Genomic DNA, 18,754 nt, shown 5'->3' with positions numbered 1-18,754 from the left:
CTTTTATTTTTTTTTTGGTTTTACTGAAACCAAAACAAAACACACCCACCAAAAAAAAAAAAAAAAAAAAAAAAAAAAAATCAACCTTCCTCCAATCATGGTTCTCTCTTCTTCAAAGCTAAATAAAAAGCAGCTGAGCGTCAGGTAACATTTCCAACGAGATGGAGGGAAGGACAGTTTGAGGGGAAGGACCAGAAGCAGCGCAAGAGATGAGATTCAGCTTACATCTGTAGACATTACTGGTAGACTCTGATGGGAGCAGGGAAACATGCGCGAGAGTTGTCAGGGCTGCTTGTTTTTCCCAGCAAGCAGCTGGAGAAGATGCTCTAATACATTTAGATTATTGTATCATTTAACTCTGGATGTAGCTGCCACAGGCTGTGCTTTGTACTGTAGCAGTTCTGTTCCCTGAAAAACCTGGCATCGGCTGAAAGTTAAGGGGGAAAAAAAAAAAAAAAAAAACGACAGCCTGCATCACTCTCTCATTCCATTACTCATTTCCTCTGTTTGCATGTTTTTTTTTTCTCTCCCCTCATCACAATCTCTCTGCTCAGTGTCTTCCTGTCTCCTCTTTCCTCTCTGCATCCCAGTTTTTTTTTTGACCCCCTCATCCCTGTCGAATTTCCACCAACTCAAATAACAAAAGTGACAGTTCAGTTCTTTTTATAAACTAGTTCGCTGTTACTTTGACTGTTTTTCTCAGTTTAAGTAGCTCTCTGTTATGTGTCGTCTGCTGTCGGAGGGGGGGAGGGGGGCATGCCCCGTTGGTTAATTACAGAGTGTGAAAGGGTCACTGCGCATTTTGTGGTCACTGTGGTTCAGCAGCATGAAAACAGCATGATCACCCCACCCATCTTATTATCTGTTTCAGAGGTCAGGGTTTTCTCCCTTTGATGAGTCCATTAGTCCCTGTTGTTTTGGAGCTCTCATGCTGAGGAACCAGCATTGTGAGCCATCCATGTTGATCTTTGATGTTCCTATTTTGAAAATAAAAATAATTTTCACCCAGCATCTGTCAGGAACATTCGCCTCTAGTACCGAAGGAGAATAAAGCACAACTATAACATTTCAGCATTTATGCTTACATTTTTTTTTTTTTTTTACACCATCTGCTTCAAAGGGATTCCCAGATCCAGTGATGGAAGGAATAAGGAAGCAGCCGTGAAAAATGATTTGGGCTGTTCACAGAAGCACAGAGAGATTGAGACACGGTTCCTAATACAGAGAACTAAAGTTATATTTCAATGATTTTCTTGACCAAAATAATTTATCTAGATGGTCTGATGTCATCTCTTTGAGGTCTAGATCTTATATGTGAATTTAAACATCTGCCAGTGTAGTTTCCAATGCAGAAACGTCTGCCTGATCATTTGGAGTCATTTTTGATTATGATGTAGACTCATGATCACTTCGTTAGGTATCACATGCTGGTATTGGATTGGACACGGCTTTGAATTCTCTGCTGCTTTTGTTCTTTATACCATAGATTTTAAACAAGGCGTCACACAAATAATCAGCAACTGTAACAGTTTATTCATGAATTTTCCAGATCCTTGTGTCAGTGACTTCCAAAACACTTCCAGATTCTACATGTTGTGGTAATGATCATTGATAGCTGAAAGGAATAAAATAAACTTCTGGAACCCATTTAGCCTTCCTTCTGCTAACTTTTTTTTTTTTTTTGACTTCTTTCCCCAATATTTTTGGCAGAATTCTCACTAATAAAATCCAGTCATCTCCTAAATTTCTGGTCCAATTCATGTCAGTTGCAGCAACATAGGACCATGTGGAACCAGTGGATGCAGTGTCGGTCTCCATCTGATAACTCATCAAAGAATGATTTCGGTATCAAGTAAAGACCCTGATAGTGACCTGGACTGGGCCCGTATTTGTTTATCTGTTTTGGCTCAGATTAGTTTAGCTTTAATATTTGCAATTTCTTAAACATCTGAGAGAAACCACAGAGCAAACAGAATAGAAAGGGAACCATAAAGTTATAAAACAAGCAGCCTCCAAGACAAGAAGTGCATCTTGAGTTTGTTACAGTGTTTTGCTTCTCATTCAGCCTCTTAAATTTTAGTAACATGGAGCTTTAATTCCCCCTTGTCTTTTTATCAAAGCTTATTTTTAACAAGTTGCAGTTGTGCTTTTTCTGTCAGCATTTGTATGCCAGCTGCATTTTATCTAATGTGGAAAATGCTAATTAATACCAAAAAAAAACCCAACATACATGACTCTATCTAGCTTGTGTGTGCGCCTGCTTTGATTTGGGAGGAGAACGGGGTTGAGGAGAACAGGTGGATGTGGTCTCTGCAGTCCCCACCTCATCAAGGGTTGTCATTAAACATGCAGCCGCACACACTTCTAATTTTCTGTGGACGCTTGCTGCCTTATTTTCAGGCAGGAAAATCTTGTGTAATTAACCTATAGGCCGTCTGCACCACCCCTCTCTGTAAAGGGCCGTTCCTCTGCTCTGAAATGTGATGTTGTTTTATCTGCAAATTTCTTTCATTACATTACATACAGAGTTCTCTTCTGACACCAGAGCCCCGATCAATAGCGCAGTAATTGGCTTGTAGCTCGATTCACATTTTTGTCACTTACCGTTGGCCATATAACAAATGCTCACAGACATAATGCTGAAATTATTATGAAGTTAACACAGCAGATAATAGTCATTTGGACTTTAATCGAATATTTTTAATCCTTTACTAATGAAATTAAATATTTAACGCTAACGTAAATGAACGTATAGGTAGTGACACACCCAATGGACTAACACTTTTTACTGAATGTGGGTTTTTAAAGGTAGTTATACATCTTTTTGGACCGGTGCTGTCGCTGTGAGCCTGATCTTCATTAGCCTATGCAAATGCATGTAACCTTTTTTTTTCCTCACTCAGCAGCTGGTTCAATTCCCACTCAACGCTACAGACTTCATTTTCCTTTCTGAAGGCAGAAACACAGAAGAAGCCAATGTAATTCTAATCTTGCATTAGATTTTCCTGTAGCTCGTACATTTTTGCAAAAGCAGTGAAACAAAAATTTTTTTTTTAATTTTATTAATATTTTTATTAATAAATTAAATTCATTATTTTATTAATAATTAATTTTATTAATTTTTAAAGTTTTTTTTCCCTATTATTTTCATAAAATCGCCATTACAGAATTCTGTAAGAGCAGGACAGACAGTTGTGCTTGTAGTGTTTCACCAAGTAAGATCAGGAAGCAGAGACAGCTGAATAGAAAGATAACAGGGAGGATTAACGGGTCGTGGGGTCAAAGAAACGCCTCTGTTAATAAAACAGGAGGAGCTGCAGAGAGCAAGAGAAAAAAAGTAACTGATTGGCAGTCAAATGATTTGGCTTCAGCGTGACAGAGAGTCACGGGGGACATGAAAAGGCTTTATGAGCTTAATTAATATGACATTAATTTCTAAAATGATCTCTGTGCTCCCACTGTGAAAGGAGTACGGTACATCGGTGATAGAAGCTGATGAAAACGTGCATTTTTGTTTGAGAGAGACGATGAGACACCAGTCTTATTATTCGCTTTCGCGGACTCTTACCAAGCAGTCAGCCTGTGGAGTTGTCACTCGTTATTGAGAACAGTGACCTGTATTAGCTTCGCCCTATGGCAGTATACCACCTAATGGACACTCCTCTGATCTTGTTAGCTCTCCGTGGATGACACTATCAAGCTGTCAGCAGTCATACATGGACGAATGAGAGACGGAGAAGGGTTTCTTATAGCTGAGCTTTGTCAGGCACACTGGTACTCAGGGAAGTTTTCCCTCATTAAAAGAACAGATAGTAGAGTTTTGGAACATTTGGGAATAAGATGCTAAGGTGATTTAGAGTTTAAAAAAAAAAGCCCTGATATTCTTGTTTTGGCATTGTGTTTTGTGCTCTTGAATCTTTGCTGTGCTGTAGTTAATGGGATATTCATTTGTGTTCCTGTTGGTCCCAAACAGAGAAGGTGATCTCATCTTGCAGCTCTAAAATATTCAAAAAGCAGCTTACAGACCGAAGGCGACCAAGCTTCAGTCTTGGTCAGGTTCTGATCCCTCAGGTTCTGTGGGGTCCCTTCAAACTGAAGAGACTCTTGTTTTTCCATTTCAGTAAAAAAAAAAAAAAAAAAAAAGCTCTCAGGACCCCCATCATACACCTCCTTGGCTTCAACCCACTGTCATCTGGACAAAACAGGCTCACACCATGAATATCATGTTCTTTTGTTTTTCTCGCACGTTTAACACAATTCAGCCTGATTTACTTTGACAGACTCCAGAAAACACAAGTGGAGGCCTCAATAATCACCTAGACTAATGTTGCATGACAAACACACCACGGTTTATGCGTCTGAAGGATTGTGTGTCTGACCAGAAGGCCAACAGTGTCTAAAAAAGTTTTGTCATTCAGCCAGTTTAATTGAGTCACCGTCTTTGCAGGAATCCTTCTTCCACAGAAAGCAACAGTGGAGAGGAATGTTTTAAAAGGAAGACCTCTCCTGCAGAGCAAGGCTGAGCATAAGCCGCCATTTGCTATGAGCGACCGTGGATTAAATAGGGCAATAAAAAACCCAAAAACACAGAAGCAGTGGTCCAGGACTACTTTCTATGTTGTAGAAATATACACTTTTATGGTAGCAATGGCTCATTTTGCTAGTCTTCTTTCATCTGAGAAAGAAACCTAGCAAAATAGTCATGTTTTAGTCTCCCTGTAACAGCAGAAAAATTCAGTAAAGTTGTCGCTGCTTTTTATTTTTTTAAAGAATAGTTTCGATAGAACTCTATATACTAGCTAAAGATTGCGACAAAATTAACAACACAGCAGCCCAATGAGAATCTTCGACTAGTTGTATCTCAAAACTTCCTTTCTCTCTTTCAAAGATAACGGTCTCACACAGATACATGCGGCGTGTCCAACATAAAGCGCTCGACCTCTTTCTGGAGCCCATAACAACAACGCCCTACATCTATTTTACCAGACGGTCACATGCTGACAGCGACTGGACAGCACTTTGTGACACAAATGTTCAGAAGTTTTAACGCTGCAAGATCAATCCTCTCTGAAGACAAGAATTTGTTGCAAATCATTTCGGCGTAATCTACCACAAACAGCCAGATTTTCTAAAACCTGCTTTGGCTGGGACGAGAGCAGCCGTTGGAAGAGCGTTGCACATCACAGATGCAGAGCAGCAGCAGCAGAGAAACGGCCCTGTGAGGCCCACTGGGTGGTTTGTAGTTCCCAACACCTTAATTAAACACACAATGTTGACTTTTATTATCTGCTCTATTTCACTGTATGTTTATATTACACGAATATGTTGCCGAAGCATTTTTTTTTTTTTTTTTTAACTACACATTGTTTATCTCAACCGCAGGCAAAACAAAAGTGTGCTCAATAAAAACCCATGCAGGAAGCCACTTGCGGAGGAGCCGCACACGGACGCACGCACCGAACGCGCGCGCCCCATGCTGTTAACACCATCTTGTGTTTGACACCGGCTTTATACATATGCTAATTCACCTCCATTTCACCACCACTGTAATGGATGGGCTGAGACCAGCAATTAGATACTGGAGAGCACGAATGTGGTTGTGAGGGAAGCTGCAGAAGATGTGCAAATTGTTCTCTGTGTTGTTTCTTTTTAATTTATTGGGTGTGACTCGTATTTCATCCAGAAATAAAACATCAGTTAAGCTTCAATAAACAAACAAATTCATTCATATAGAATAAAACTCAAATGGTTGAAACAGGAGTTCCTGTCATTCTAAGTAGGTTTCAACTTCTGTACGTTTTACATAAGTGGGAATAATGAGGTGCAGCTTTAACCCCTCCTTGGTCTGTGTTTGTGTGGAGGGCAGCGTGCCTGTCGCTCTTTTAATTGGCATGGCTCGGTGCCAGACGATGGATGGATGGTTTGGTGGAGAGACTCGATGCGTCTGCTTCAGAGTTGATGGCGGCCATCTGCCGGTGCCACGGGCTCCTCTCAAGGCTGTGTGTTTGTCCACACGAGTCCTCCTGCTCTGTGCTTTCTTGTGTGTTTATGCAGACATGCAGCTACTGCGGCAGCCAACCCCCAGAAACTTTGGAGCACAAATTAGTTTTATGATTGCAATGAAGCCTGGATTGCTCTCTCTCTCTCTCTCTATGTGATTCTTTGTTTTTTTTTTGTTTTTTTTTGTAACAGTGATGCAGCGGTAATTGATCAAAACTGACACGTTTCCCGTTTTCTTCTGCCAGTTGGCTCTGATCGGTAGCCTGCAGGTCAAATACTGAAAGGTTTTAGGGATCACCTTGTTCATTAAATACCTCAAAACTAAAATCTTACAGTTTTCCAAATCTGTAAATACATGAACAAACAATATGTTCTTTAAAGTACTTTTTTTCTGGGGATTTGTAAACCATCGTAAAACGTTTAGATATAATCTTTGACTCATTAGTTAACAAATTCTTTAAACTTGTTCCCTCTTATGTCCACTATTTGTTACACTTAATTATTGAATTAAAACAAAATTTACACAAATGAGATTCTTTTTGTTGAAGTACTTTGCAAGAAAATTAGAATCAACCAACATCTGAATGTGGAAATCATTTTTGTCCAGTTAACGCCTGACTGATTCTTCTCTGTTTCCCAATTATAAATTTTAACACTAATATTCCCATACTTAGATTTAAGGCAGAAATTTAAATAGTACTCTGCCTTAAATAGTTGCCGTTTATCATTAATTTTTGCCTTTACATACATTTTTTTCTCATGACGCATGTATGACCAAAGACGATGGTTTATTTTATTTGTAGGTAAAATATATTGACGGACAAGTCAGTCGGTCAACTCTCGACCAAACTTTTTTAGTTAACCGATTTGCTTTTAGTATTTAGATGTAACTAATTGGCCAAATTACAATTATTTTACTAAAAGTTTTTGCTACTTTAAAATTTTAATGACTAGTAAACCCATAGCTAACCTATCCCGAGTCATTCTGTTGACCTTGCAACACATTTTATTCCAATAAAAATGTCACATTCAGAGGTGCAGCCTCATTCAGATCATCTGCTGATGATTCTTTTATTCTGATGAATTAGTTCTGCAGAAAATATTCTCTTTTGTCTGATAGTTTGGGAAATGTTTTGTCAGTTCACATTGAGTCTGGAAGAAAGTTGACTATCTCTGGCCCACCCATGTGCTCCTTCAAAGTTCACACACCCATTTTATCTGCCAAAAAATCTGTATCTTGTCTTCTGGTGTTTGCGTGTTTCTTGGCCCAGTCTTCACTCTAAAGCCCCAGAATTATATTCAGTGCAGGTTGTCTTTCAGCTTCCTTTACTCTGGCAATTCCTCCGAGCACTTAACACCTTCTGTTCACACCGAGTTGGTTGCAGCTCTGGAATATAGTGGCACTGGAGAATTATCCCTCCCTCTGAGCTTTGTGTATTGTAAGGATTTTACGTTTTGCTCGTTTCTTTCCACACCTTCGTAAAATTTGTTGCCTTCTCCGACAGACAGGCATTTTTTGGCTTTTCTGTTTTCAGTTCATTTCTGAATTTGTTACAACACCAGAATTGCTTTAGTCCAAATCTGACGTCACGCATTAATGAGAGATAAATGACAATTTATTTGTTTTCGCATGAATGTTGGAGATTAACTTAAATTAGGAAATGAAAATACTGGATTTCTCAGTCACTTGAGCCACAGCTGTCTGTATATGTGAGGTGACTTAGACACAAAAGAAAGCAATACCTACTCCAACAGTGATAAGAAATGTGAAAATGTTTGTATGATCTATGGCTGATATTTGTCAGCTGTTTTTTACAATGGTGCCCTGGAAAAATATTAACACTTTTTTGTGCATTTTTTCCACATTTTAACCACAAACTCCTAAAAATTTTATTGAGATTTTATTTTAGACCAACACAAAGTAGAGCACAACTGTGACATTTTTTATTCTGATATCCCAAAACAAAATTCAGTAGAACCAACCGCCTTCACCTATTAAGTAAAAATAGTTCTTATATATATTTTAATATTAACATAAGGATAGTTGATAGTTTTAGTTTATTCTATCTGAAACACTCAGACACATGCACAATAATAATAGTAGTTACAGTTAATCAATACTCCAAATACAAGTCAAGCAAATTCAAAACAAAGTCCAGGGAAAATAATTCATATGTGTTGCATAAATCGAAAAAGTACAGACTAAAGCTTTTCGGATTATCCGTGTCTACCTTTACGTGTGTGTGTTAACAGAACACACACAGAATCAAAAATTACATCCAGGCAGGAGAAGTGGCTATGACAATCCTCAGAGGTTTGTTTGAGAACTTTAATGGACAAACGGAAACACCAAACTTTGAACATCTCACAAAGCACTGTTCAATCCAGAGGTTTGCAAGATTAGTCTTTAAAAGTCGTGTTTGAAATGTTTTCACAAGACATGTAGAGAAGAGGCAGAGCGAACATGCAGCAGAAGGCTTTCTGCTCCGATGAGACACAAATTTAACTTTTTTTATATTTTTTTTTGGCCTGCACATCATCCCCAGCACACCATTGCGATGGTGAAACATGGTGTCGGCAGCACCATTCTGTGCGAATGCTTTCTATAATAAACTGGTCCGAATTTATGGGAATGAGTGTTAATTTGAGGTAAGAAGCTAAGTTTGGATTATGGTGTTAAATACAGGGCAATCCAGGAATTTACTGATTTAATCTACCAATAAATATGCTATGGTTTTATGAGTTTTACCATCTGCCCACTGGAAGCTTTTTTTTTTTTATGTCCTGTATTGGATTGTCTTTCTTCGGGAATCATGCAGGTTTCTAACTGTCAGCTCTATGGAGAGTAACCTCTCTCATTTCTGTGTGTGTTCACAGCTCCTGGGCTTCGTGTACGCCTGCTATGTTGTCAGTGCCATCACTGAGGAGGAGGACAGTTGTGAGTGACACACACACGCACGCACACACACGCACACAGAAACAGTAGTGAAAAGGAACTTTGCAGCAAAAATTGGATCACACCCAGATTCAGCCCCAGACACAATAAACGCCTGAGCCTAAAACAGTTGAGTTGCATCTTCCTCACCCACTTCCAGTCACACCCCTCTATCTCACAGCTTCAGCTTCTCCCTGTCTCTCTCCTCTTTCCTCCCCCACACCAGCTGAGGCCTCTCACTCTTTTTTCCTTCAGTACCAAAGGGTCCATTTGTTACTTCTCAATGCTTCCATAAGTCTAGTCAGTTTTTTTTTTTTTTTTCTCCAGATCGGTTTCAGTGTCACACATGCAGCCATTGCTTTGTCTGTCTGCCTCACGTCTTTGTTACTTTGGGTACATTTGAGTCTTCGATTAGGATTTTTTTTCTCTCTTTTCTCCCCATGTGCCCTTGTTTTTTCGCTCTAGCTTTCTGAAGACTAAGCAGATCTGCTGTTGTGTATTTATAGGTGACATGACTACACCTGTCCCACCACTTTTGATCACTATGCACTTTCCTCTTGTTAGATCTCTGTCCTCGTCCTGAAGCTCTCACCATGCGGAACAATCTCCTTTTGTACTTCAAATATTGGTCCAGTCTTATTCTTGCCCCGTCATGCAGTAACAGGCAGAAAGAAAGAGGGAAGGGTGTGGGAAATGACGAGGAGGTGGCACTAAATAAGTCATGGGAAGATTGGGAACCAGAGATGGACGTTTGTGATAAATTGCCAAGCTGCTGTGACCTTACAGAGCGCGGGTCGGGGGTCCTGCCTGAGGTTAGTCGATCATAGGTCAGGAAACATTTGATCTTGGGACCAGTGGTGGTCATAAATATCTGATTTGTTCTGCATTGACTCCAGGCTGCATTTTTCTCATGTGTAAGAATTTGCTTTTAGAGATATTTTGGAAATGGGCGTGGAGAGGGAGGTTGTGGGTGTAAAGTAATTGAATAAACAAAATGTACGGAGGTGATTTCTGAGGATTTGTTAGGATTGTTTGAGTCATTGTTTGAATTGAGCTGTTGCTGATTTGTTAGGATTGTTTGAATCATTGTTTGAGCTGTTGCTGAGCCAGTTGTCTCTAAAGGATTCAATGCAGCTCACTAAAAGCCTTTTGGCTTTTTCTAACCGCTGAAACAATTTATTTGAACTGGATTATTGTTGACCTGAATTTGCATTTCATAGTCTTTTTTTTATTTATTTTTATTAAATAGCTTGCCATACTGTTTTTTTTTAGAACAAAATGAAAATAAATATAAAAGTAACTCCAAAATGGCCTGAATTATGAATTATGTCAAAAATGACTTTATGTTTTCCTTCAAAAAATGAAAAGATAAGGTTTTGGTGTGTAAAGGTGGAAAAAGTTAGGAAGTAGCCAATGAGAATGGTTCTTATAGAGCCAAAATAATAAGTATCTCAATAATGTAGTTAAGCGTTGACATTGGGAAGAAAGAAAAGAGTGAATGGGACCATTCATATTTAACAAAATTTACAACACTTTTTTCTAAGGGTGTGGAGCAACAATAAATAGGGAGGACATGAGGAACTTGGAGCAGGAAGCAGGCCATTGTGTCATCTAAAGTTTTCCAGTGAAGTCTGAAAAATTCCTCCATGCCGTCATAATTAGTCAGTTAAATCTACTTAGTTGACTAAAATTACTTCAAAATGATAAATTGTTCCCAGAACTAAATCACGTTTTTAATCAAAACACTGTCTAAAACTAAACTAAAAAGTGCTGTCAGAACTGACACTAATGGGAAGATGATGTTAGAGACTGATAGATGCTTGCAACAGAAGTTGAGGTGTAACTTCAACCAGGACATGATCCTAAACACAAAACCAGAAATTCAGAGGAATGTTTTACATAAAGATTCATTCAGGTATTAGAATGGCTCAGTTAAAATCCAGACTCGAATTGAGAATCGGTGGCAAGACTGAAAAATTGACGTTCACAGAGACGTCGGTCCAGGCTGATTGAGCTTGAGCTGTTTTGTGAAGAAGACCAGGCAAAAAAATTCAGTCTCAGCCACAGAATTTCAGCCATAAAATTAGCAAAAAATGTTTTATTTATTTATTTTTTTTTGTTTTATTTGGGAAAAAAAAATCTAAATTATTTTATCCTTCAAATTCATAATTCTGTACTATTTACGTTGGTGTGTAACATAAAATCCCAATAAAAATACCAGAGTTCATGGTTGTAATGTGACAAACAGAAAAAAAAAAAACTTTGCAAGGTATGAATAACATTTTGATTTTGCAAATGAACTGAACTTCTCCGAATTACAGTGTTTATGTGCTGAAATAGAAAATTCTTGTAATATGAAGAACCCTGATGTGGTTTTAGTGCGTGTCATGCAGACCAGTGTTACAAGCTGTTCAGCGGTGGTCACATTCCAGAAACCCACAGGCTGTGAGTGGTTAGTATCACCACTAAGCTGCCCCACCCCTCAACTCTGGGAAGTACCATTTAATCACCAGTCACCCCTAAATAATCTTCCCACAGCAATGCAGCTTTAGTTGACAGAGAGAAGAAAAAAAAAAACTTTCAGTACAAAAACTTCTTGTCTCTTTTTTCTTCTTTGTAATTCAAACATTTTGTTGAGCGCTGTTTTCTTGGGTTTGTTGAAAATCATATCCGCTCTCAAAAACGGGAACAAAAATAACAAGGAAGTGACAACAAAAGCTCAGAGTTAAGAAAAAAAAAACAAACAAAAAAACATGGAGTGATTTTTATTGGTTTTAATTATCCCGCAGTTGTTCTCTGATCTAGACTTTGTCAAAGTGAAAGGCTGCAGCATTGCTCCCCGGCTCTTTTTTTATTGTAATCAGCCCTTTGCCTGTGTGTGCACAACAATATTTGCTCATGCAGACACAGGTGCACCGCACACACAGCACAAAGACCAGCTCGTGCACTTTTCTGCTCTCTTTTTCTCGTCGTATTTGATGTGCACATTAAAGCAAATCTCCTCACTGAGCTCACTGACTGCCTCGGCATCTCTCCTCCTCTGTGCGCCGCTCCCTCGTTTGTGTCAGCTCCAATTCCTGAGTGCTTCACAGGTAGATGCAATATCCTCACGTCTAAATCTAATTCTGGTTTGTTTAAGGAGCCCGTCTCTCTCAGCCTGTTTTTCAATTTCAGTCTTCCGATCCCTAATGAGGTGCGCTTGTACAAAGTTGCTGGTCTCTGGTCACTTGTTATGTCAGCCTTATTAAGCACCTCGCCAGTCGATAAATCCCACAGCTGATTGCACCCAATTGAGGCGGAGGAAGGTAGAAAGAATCCCCTGGAAAATGGAAAATAAATGGGAGGATGAAAGGAGGAGTGAACGAGAGGAGCTGAGGGAGGTGTTTAGCAGGAACGAGAAGAAGGAGATGAGGCAACATTCAGCAAAAAAGAAAAAAGAGAGAGAGAGAGAAACAGAAAACAAGATGAGCTTGTCAAGAAGAGGGAGATAAAACAGGAATTCTTCTCACGCTGCACAGTCTCCAGGGAGAAGACAGAGTTATATCTGAGTGCTCAGACTTTGGTAAAAAGATTGCAATGAAACACTCGATGCAATAACAAGCATCATATACCATCAGCTGAGGGCTTAACCAGACTTTCAGACTTTATTAATAATAATAAGGGGGTGAGCGTGTTTGCAATGTCTCAAACTCCCTCTTCCCCCATGACTTAGAGAGAGGCTGCATGTCTGCACTCACTCATCCCGATGTTCTGCTTGTATCCCTGTATGTTTAGCTGACTTTGACTGGTTGGCTGATTTGTTGAGCATTTCTATGTATGAATTTGTTCTCCAGTTATCAGCGGCAAGCAGGCACACCGGCAGAGTGAGTAGTGGGTAAAATCCTCTTTGCAAAGTAGGTCATGGAGTTAGCTGCCTAGTGCTGGGATAAGCTTACTTCATCTCGTCTTCTAATTACGATGCCGTCCTTCATGCTGAGTCACATCAGCAGCAGACCATGGATGGATGGACGGACGGACGGACGGACGGACGGACGGACGGACGGATGGACAGCTTTGTAGTTTTTTTTTTTTTTTAAGCTAAGTCAGTGTAGAAGCCTAAATTCAATTTTAGTTCATTCAGACCTTTAGGATAAATTATGTTTATATTTCTTATGGTAATTTGTTTATTTGGATAAAAATGATTAAAAGTTAAATCTCTATTGCATACTAATTTGTTATACTGGACTATACTAAGGCCTTCTTGTAAATTTGCATATGTAATTGCAGTTAAGGATTTTAGGGTGTGGCCAGGCAGAATCAGTTGGGCAGTTGGAGTGGAGCCACACAGTTTTTTGACCTCTCTCTCTTTCTCTCGCTTAAGACTCTCTGTTATTTACTCTATTCTTTTTGTGGAAAAGTAACATTTGTACCGTTTTTATTTTTGAAGTAAACCGTTAACCTTTATCAAGAGGACCCAGTCTGGTTTTTTGTCGTTTTCGTCATCAAGTGGACCGAAGGGGAAGGACGGAGCGTGTCAAGCTTATGGCTTCATTATTTAGGAACCTACAGTCAGGATGAAAAAGGTCAAATTTTGAAGATTTTTGCACTATAATATTCAAAATATTTAGAGGAGCACACACAATAAAAATTCTCATTGTTTTTCTTAATCAGCAATAACGAAAGAAGAGAAATGCATGTTTTATTTTGTATTAATTTGACAAGTTGATTCACAAAGAAGCTAGTAACCATTAAGATGTTTTTAAGAAACCCCGATTCTTACAACTTCTACTCCAATCAGTTTTTTATGCCGCTATTTCTCTCAGACGAAAAGATCTAATTTAAATACCTGTTCTTTACACAAAAACTCACTTTCCAAGTTTAAGAAACTCACAATGTTGAAAAAAACCACAACGGGTTCTTTCTGCCAGAATTTTAATTCAACTTTGACAAAAACACTTGCACAACATCCACTTTATTAAGTGCATTGTTCAAATCCTCCTTAAGAAAAATAAGTAGTCAATAAATCAAGTGGCAGCAATTCGGTTCATTCGTGCATGACGGCATTGTGAAGACAACTTAATACACACCAAGTGTCAGAAAGGGGATGAGTTTTAAATTGCTTTAAACTTGGGATAGTTGTTGATCAGCAGTTTTAGAAACTGCTGATTTTCTGGGATCTTAACATCCATCTCGTGAGTTTACAGACAAGGGTCTGAAAAAGATATCGAAGAACTGGAAAGTAGGACAGCATGTCGGAGTAAACATAAAAACATGGGAGGACTCCTGCCTTGAACAGTTCATGTCGGTGGTGGCGGTGTGAAGGAGTGGAAGATATTTTCAAAGGGGAACACTTCGGGCCTCTTAGTTTCCCAGATCACCGCTGAAAGCTAAAAGTCTAATGTTGCTGACCATTTCCATCCCTTTATGACTGTTGCGTTATCGTCTTCTGTCGGCGACTTCCAGCAGGATAATGCACCACGTCACAGAGCTCAGATCATTTCGCACTGGTTTCCCAAATAGCATAATGAACTCGGTGTACTTTAATGACCTCCATAGTCACCTAATCTAAATCTAGTCAAGCACATTTTTTATATTAGATTTACATCAGGAATGTGCAGTCGACAAATCTTTGTCAACTGGCTGGCATTTACTTTGATTACTGAAAAGATAAAGTTAGAGCTGCTTTACTGATGATGATAGAAGCACACAGGTGGGGCTAACCAGGCTGCACCACAGCAGACAACTGCATGTGTCTTCAAGGGAGATTTCTGCCTGAAATAGCTTAACTTTTTCCTAAAGCCTTTCAGTTGACAGGAATTGTCCACCTCCGAATGGAGCACAAGGACGCCACATTGAGCTCTTAGTAAAACAAACCATTGACTTTGTTTTCTAAATGTCATCAAACTGGTGTCAAAATATGAAGAAGTGCGCTCATCTAAATGCGCATGTATTATTGCTCAACAACAGCCTTAAATGCAACAACATGAAACATTTTGCAAATGAAAAACGGTGATGCACAAACGAGCCTGTGAAAAGCAGTAAATCCTCATTAGAGGGAAACTAGACACTAGAAGGCAGCCATACTGAAATAGTTGAAGCTGCTGAAGAGCTGGCAGTTTTATTTAAAAACTAAGTGAGACCAGTTGTTTGCCGACCACTTAAAATAAATGCCGGCTTCTCCTGCATCTGCCAAGGTGGAGAATACAGAGAATGGCTGCTTCCAGATTTGCTGGCTAGCCATTTCTGCAGATGCACAAAGAAACCGAGGTGCTGCTGCAAGTATAAGATATTATAAATAAAAACAAGAAGCAGCAGCTGGTGTGGAACAGAAATACAAATAACTCTCACAGAAGACAGTTTTATTGCTGAAGAGTTATAAAACGTCTGGAGTGTCGGTAGGCAGCATCATGGAGATTCATTTCAAGTTTGGGGATGAATTTATGCAAATAGAGTGAGAAATGTAGTGTGGATCAGCAGTCTCTGTAATGCCGAGTGCAGCCTCGTCCATCAAGCAGTCGTGCAAGGAGGGGCTCTGATAAATGTTGAAGCAGACCCAATCATACACCCAAAAAAAGAAAAGATACTTTGTTCAACCCCAGATAAAACACAGGTCCACCAAAAATAAAAAAATATATACATTCAAGCCATCATTCATGGAAGTATCTTTTCATGCTTTCATTGGTAATTAACTTCAAACAAACTCATCACATCAAATCTCGTGCAAATATAATAAAACTGCTAAGCTGGTCGTTACAGTAAATTTACAGCAGCAATGGTCGTGTAGTGGTGTGTGAGGACAGTGACAGATGGAGAGCCAGTGTAGCTGACAGGCTTTGAAGTACCGACCTCATCCTTCTGGTCTTTATCTGACTGTCTGTTTTAGTCTCTGCTGTCCCTTACATGTTTTTTTCATCTTCCCCACACTTTGCCTTTTTCCCCCACCAGCCCCACGTTTACCCTCCTGCTCTTTTTTTCTAATTTTCTCTTTGAATTCATCACAAATCACCAAACGTTTTACACACTTGTCAGGAGACTGCGGAAGTTTTCATTTGAACTAAAACGTTTCTGTCTTGCATTACATCCTGAAACGCATTTCTGACCCACACACCTGTCAATTCTTGCATATGCCTGAACAAGTAAAAAATCTGCCAGGAAGAGACCGCCTTGGCCATTTGCCCTGTCAAAAAAAAAAAAAAAAAAAAAAAAAAAAAGAAATAAAGCACATCTGCCAGTCATCTGTAAATACTAAATCCCTTTATTTCATGTTGACATTTTTGGCAATAGGGTTAACACTCCTAGAACTTAGAATAACAAAAGGGCTTCAATAAGGATTAAGATCCCTTTACACGGATTTCTTCATTCTGAACATTGCTTAAAACGAATATAAGTCTCATGTTTAAAGGATAAACAGATCTGTTCCATATCCATACTTTTCATATCCAACTGGGAATGTGAGACAGGACAGAGACACAAGAAAACAGAAGACAGGGTTCAAGACAGAACTAGAAGACAAACTATATGGTCCATAGAGAGTAGATGTTATTCTCAGCTGATAGTGCCTTTATATATTTCAAAACTTTTCAGGTTGGTTGTGCTTCTTAATGATGATCCAGTGGAGCAGAATAAACAATGAACAAAGGCAATTTTTTTTTGAAAACAGTGGATTTTGACAACATACTGTTCTATGCAGGAGGGGTGACGATGTTCCTGTTAATTGTGTTTGAACAAAATGTTAAGAAAAAAAGTTGTCTTGCTTCCTCATAGCTATAGCCGTTTGATTTAAGCAGTGTGAAGTTCAGTTACCAGTGTTTCAGGGGCATTCTGTTCAGCACAGCAACAGGCTGGCAGCTGTCTGAGAAACGGTAGACTGCAGCATCCAAGACTGTCTTTTTTTTTACTTTGCTTCTCGCCACTAAGGTGAAAAACCATTACGCCTTTAATGCAGCTATTTCTGGTGAGTAGCTTGGATGTCGCCGACAAGCACTCACCTGTATTCATTCTAGGTTTGGTTCTGATTAACTGAATGAGCATGGTGTACAGTTTTCAGATTGAGCCTCATAAAACACAACTGAAAAGGAGTAACATATATTTCATATTTCTGAAAAACACAAATATTGTTTTCTTCTTCTGCTTGTGAGCTGATGATGATTTTCTTTACCAGCTGTGTGTTTAAGTTATCTTTTGAATGGATATGCACAGTCACAAAAATTCGGGCTGCATGCAGTGTTCACGAAGAATCCTGGTGGAAAAAGAAAGCTTACAAATGGTAGGATCTATTTCACACAGGCTTTTTGGTGAAACGAATAGTAAAACAGATTCACAAACATGAATTAGACTTAGATTGTTGGGAAAAAAAATATGATTAGCACCAGATCCCAAGTATCCCATGTTCATATTTAATGCATTCTATAATTCTCTCTGAGCTACAGTCTTTGTCTGACTGATGAATATGTTAGCCTGTCCATGAAGTCCCCCGAGGTGTTATTGTGTCTAAAAATGGCAAATATAATTATCAGTTAACTATATTGCACAGCATAGCTTATCATAATGGGGGGTAGATCCCCACCCACTTATAATGAGAAAGCTATTTGTGTAGAAATACCCGGGGAGACGTGCGCTTGTGGCAGGTGTGTGTCTGTATCTGGTTTGCAGATGAAATGGTAAATGCCCTGGGAAGCAGGGCAGGGTCACAGGAAAAGCGTAGGCCAGCGTAACCCCAACCGGCCCCCTGGTTCCCACCCTGACCATCTATCAGTGTCCAGCAGACCACCTCGGTCTCCACTTATCAGGACAGGGCCGAGTCCCAGTAGGTTTTCCCATGTGCGTTTTTCCGTAGCGGCTGTTCCTTCGCGGAGTGTAACAGATCTTTCCATTTCTCCTCTTTTATTAGAGCACTATTTGTTTGTTGTCTTTCTGAACTGAATCAAATTCAGCCTCAGTTTCTCCCCCTGCAGTTTACACACGACTCACAGTTCCTGGACATGCTGTCCTCTTTTACACGCACTCCCTTAACTTAATCTTCTCAGCCCCTGTCAGTCAGACCGACAGGCGTGACGCACCCCTGCCTCCGCTTTCTTTCCTCTGCCATTGTAACCAGTCTCAAGGTTTTTTTTGTTTTTTGTTTTTTTTTTTTCTTCCACCATCTCAAGACTGTTTCTTCTCACTGGTGAAAGGTTCACAGCACTTTGCAACAAGCGTGCTCTTCTGTTCCTTGCATTACATGGCAATCGCCAGTTGATCTACAATCTGAACTCTTTAAAGGGAGGATAAGCAAAAGAAGGCTATTTATTTGTTGGCTGAAGGCTGCTTCTGTTTCTACGCGATAAAAAGGCTGAGGCTATTTTAACAGCTGGCAAGCTTTCACCTGTTCCTAAGCTTTCCCCCTTGGCTGCAGGCAGATGCACAAATTTAAAAAAAAGTTTCAGCAAGATGTTTTTTTTGTTTGTTTTTTTTTCTAACTTGGTAAAGATAAAATAACTAGGAAGCTTTTCTCTTTAAAATGCCATCAATGGATACATTTTCTTTTACATTTTATTCCATGTTTACATAGTGACTTATCTTTTTTTGTCATCCGTGATGTTTTGTTACTTTGATGCGCTTTTCTTTTGTTTTCTGTCGTTTTGTGTTGTTCTGTCTTTTTATTTGCTCCATAAATCATATGTATGATCTTTCATTTTCAGTTGATTTTATTGGTGGATTTGATCCATTCCCACTCTACCATGTCAATGAAAAATCATCCCATCTCCTGTTAAAGCCTATGCACCTGTAAGTATGTCACCCAAAAGGCATTGCGTCTACATCTGCAATGTCTACAACTTAACTGTTCACGCCAATAATACT

General features: G+C 39.3%; 1 protein-coding gene across 3 annotated transcripts in view; it reads left to right on the top strand.

Annotated features, from left to right (window-relative positions):
• Positions 1–18,754, top strand: part of nkain4 (sodium/potassium transporting ATPase interacting 4) — a 63,024-nt gene that overhangs the window by 40,272 nt on the left and 3,998 nt on the right. The window contains exons 5-6 of one of the 3 annotated variants that reach the window (XM_015054366.1): positions 8,878–8,938; positions 18,595–18,679. In XM_015054366.1, coding sequence (XP_014909852.1) covers positions 8,878–8,938; positions 18,595–18,679 — 146 coding nt within the window. Of the gene's footprint in view, positions 1–8,877; positions 8,939–18,594; positions 18,684–18,754 lie in introns of those variants that run through there. The other 2 variants (XM_015054376.1, XM_015054383.1) reach the window with 2 other exon arrangements.

This window comes from Poecilia latipinna, unplaced genomic scaffold (assembly GCF_001443285.1).
Source record: "Poecilia latipinna isolate Pla-1442-1.1 unplaced genomic scaffold, P_latipinna-1.0 Scaffold56, whole genome shotgun sequence".
Lineage (NCBI taxonomy): Eukaryota > Metazoa > Chordata > Actinopteri > Cyprinodontiformes > Poeciliidae > Poecilia > Poecilia latipinna.
This window is presented reverse-complemented; position numbering and strand designations above follow the sequence as displayed.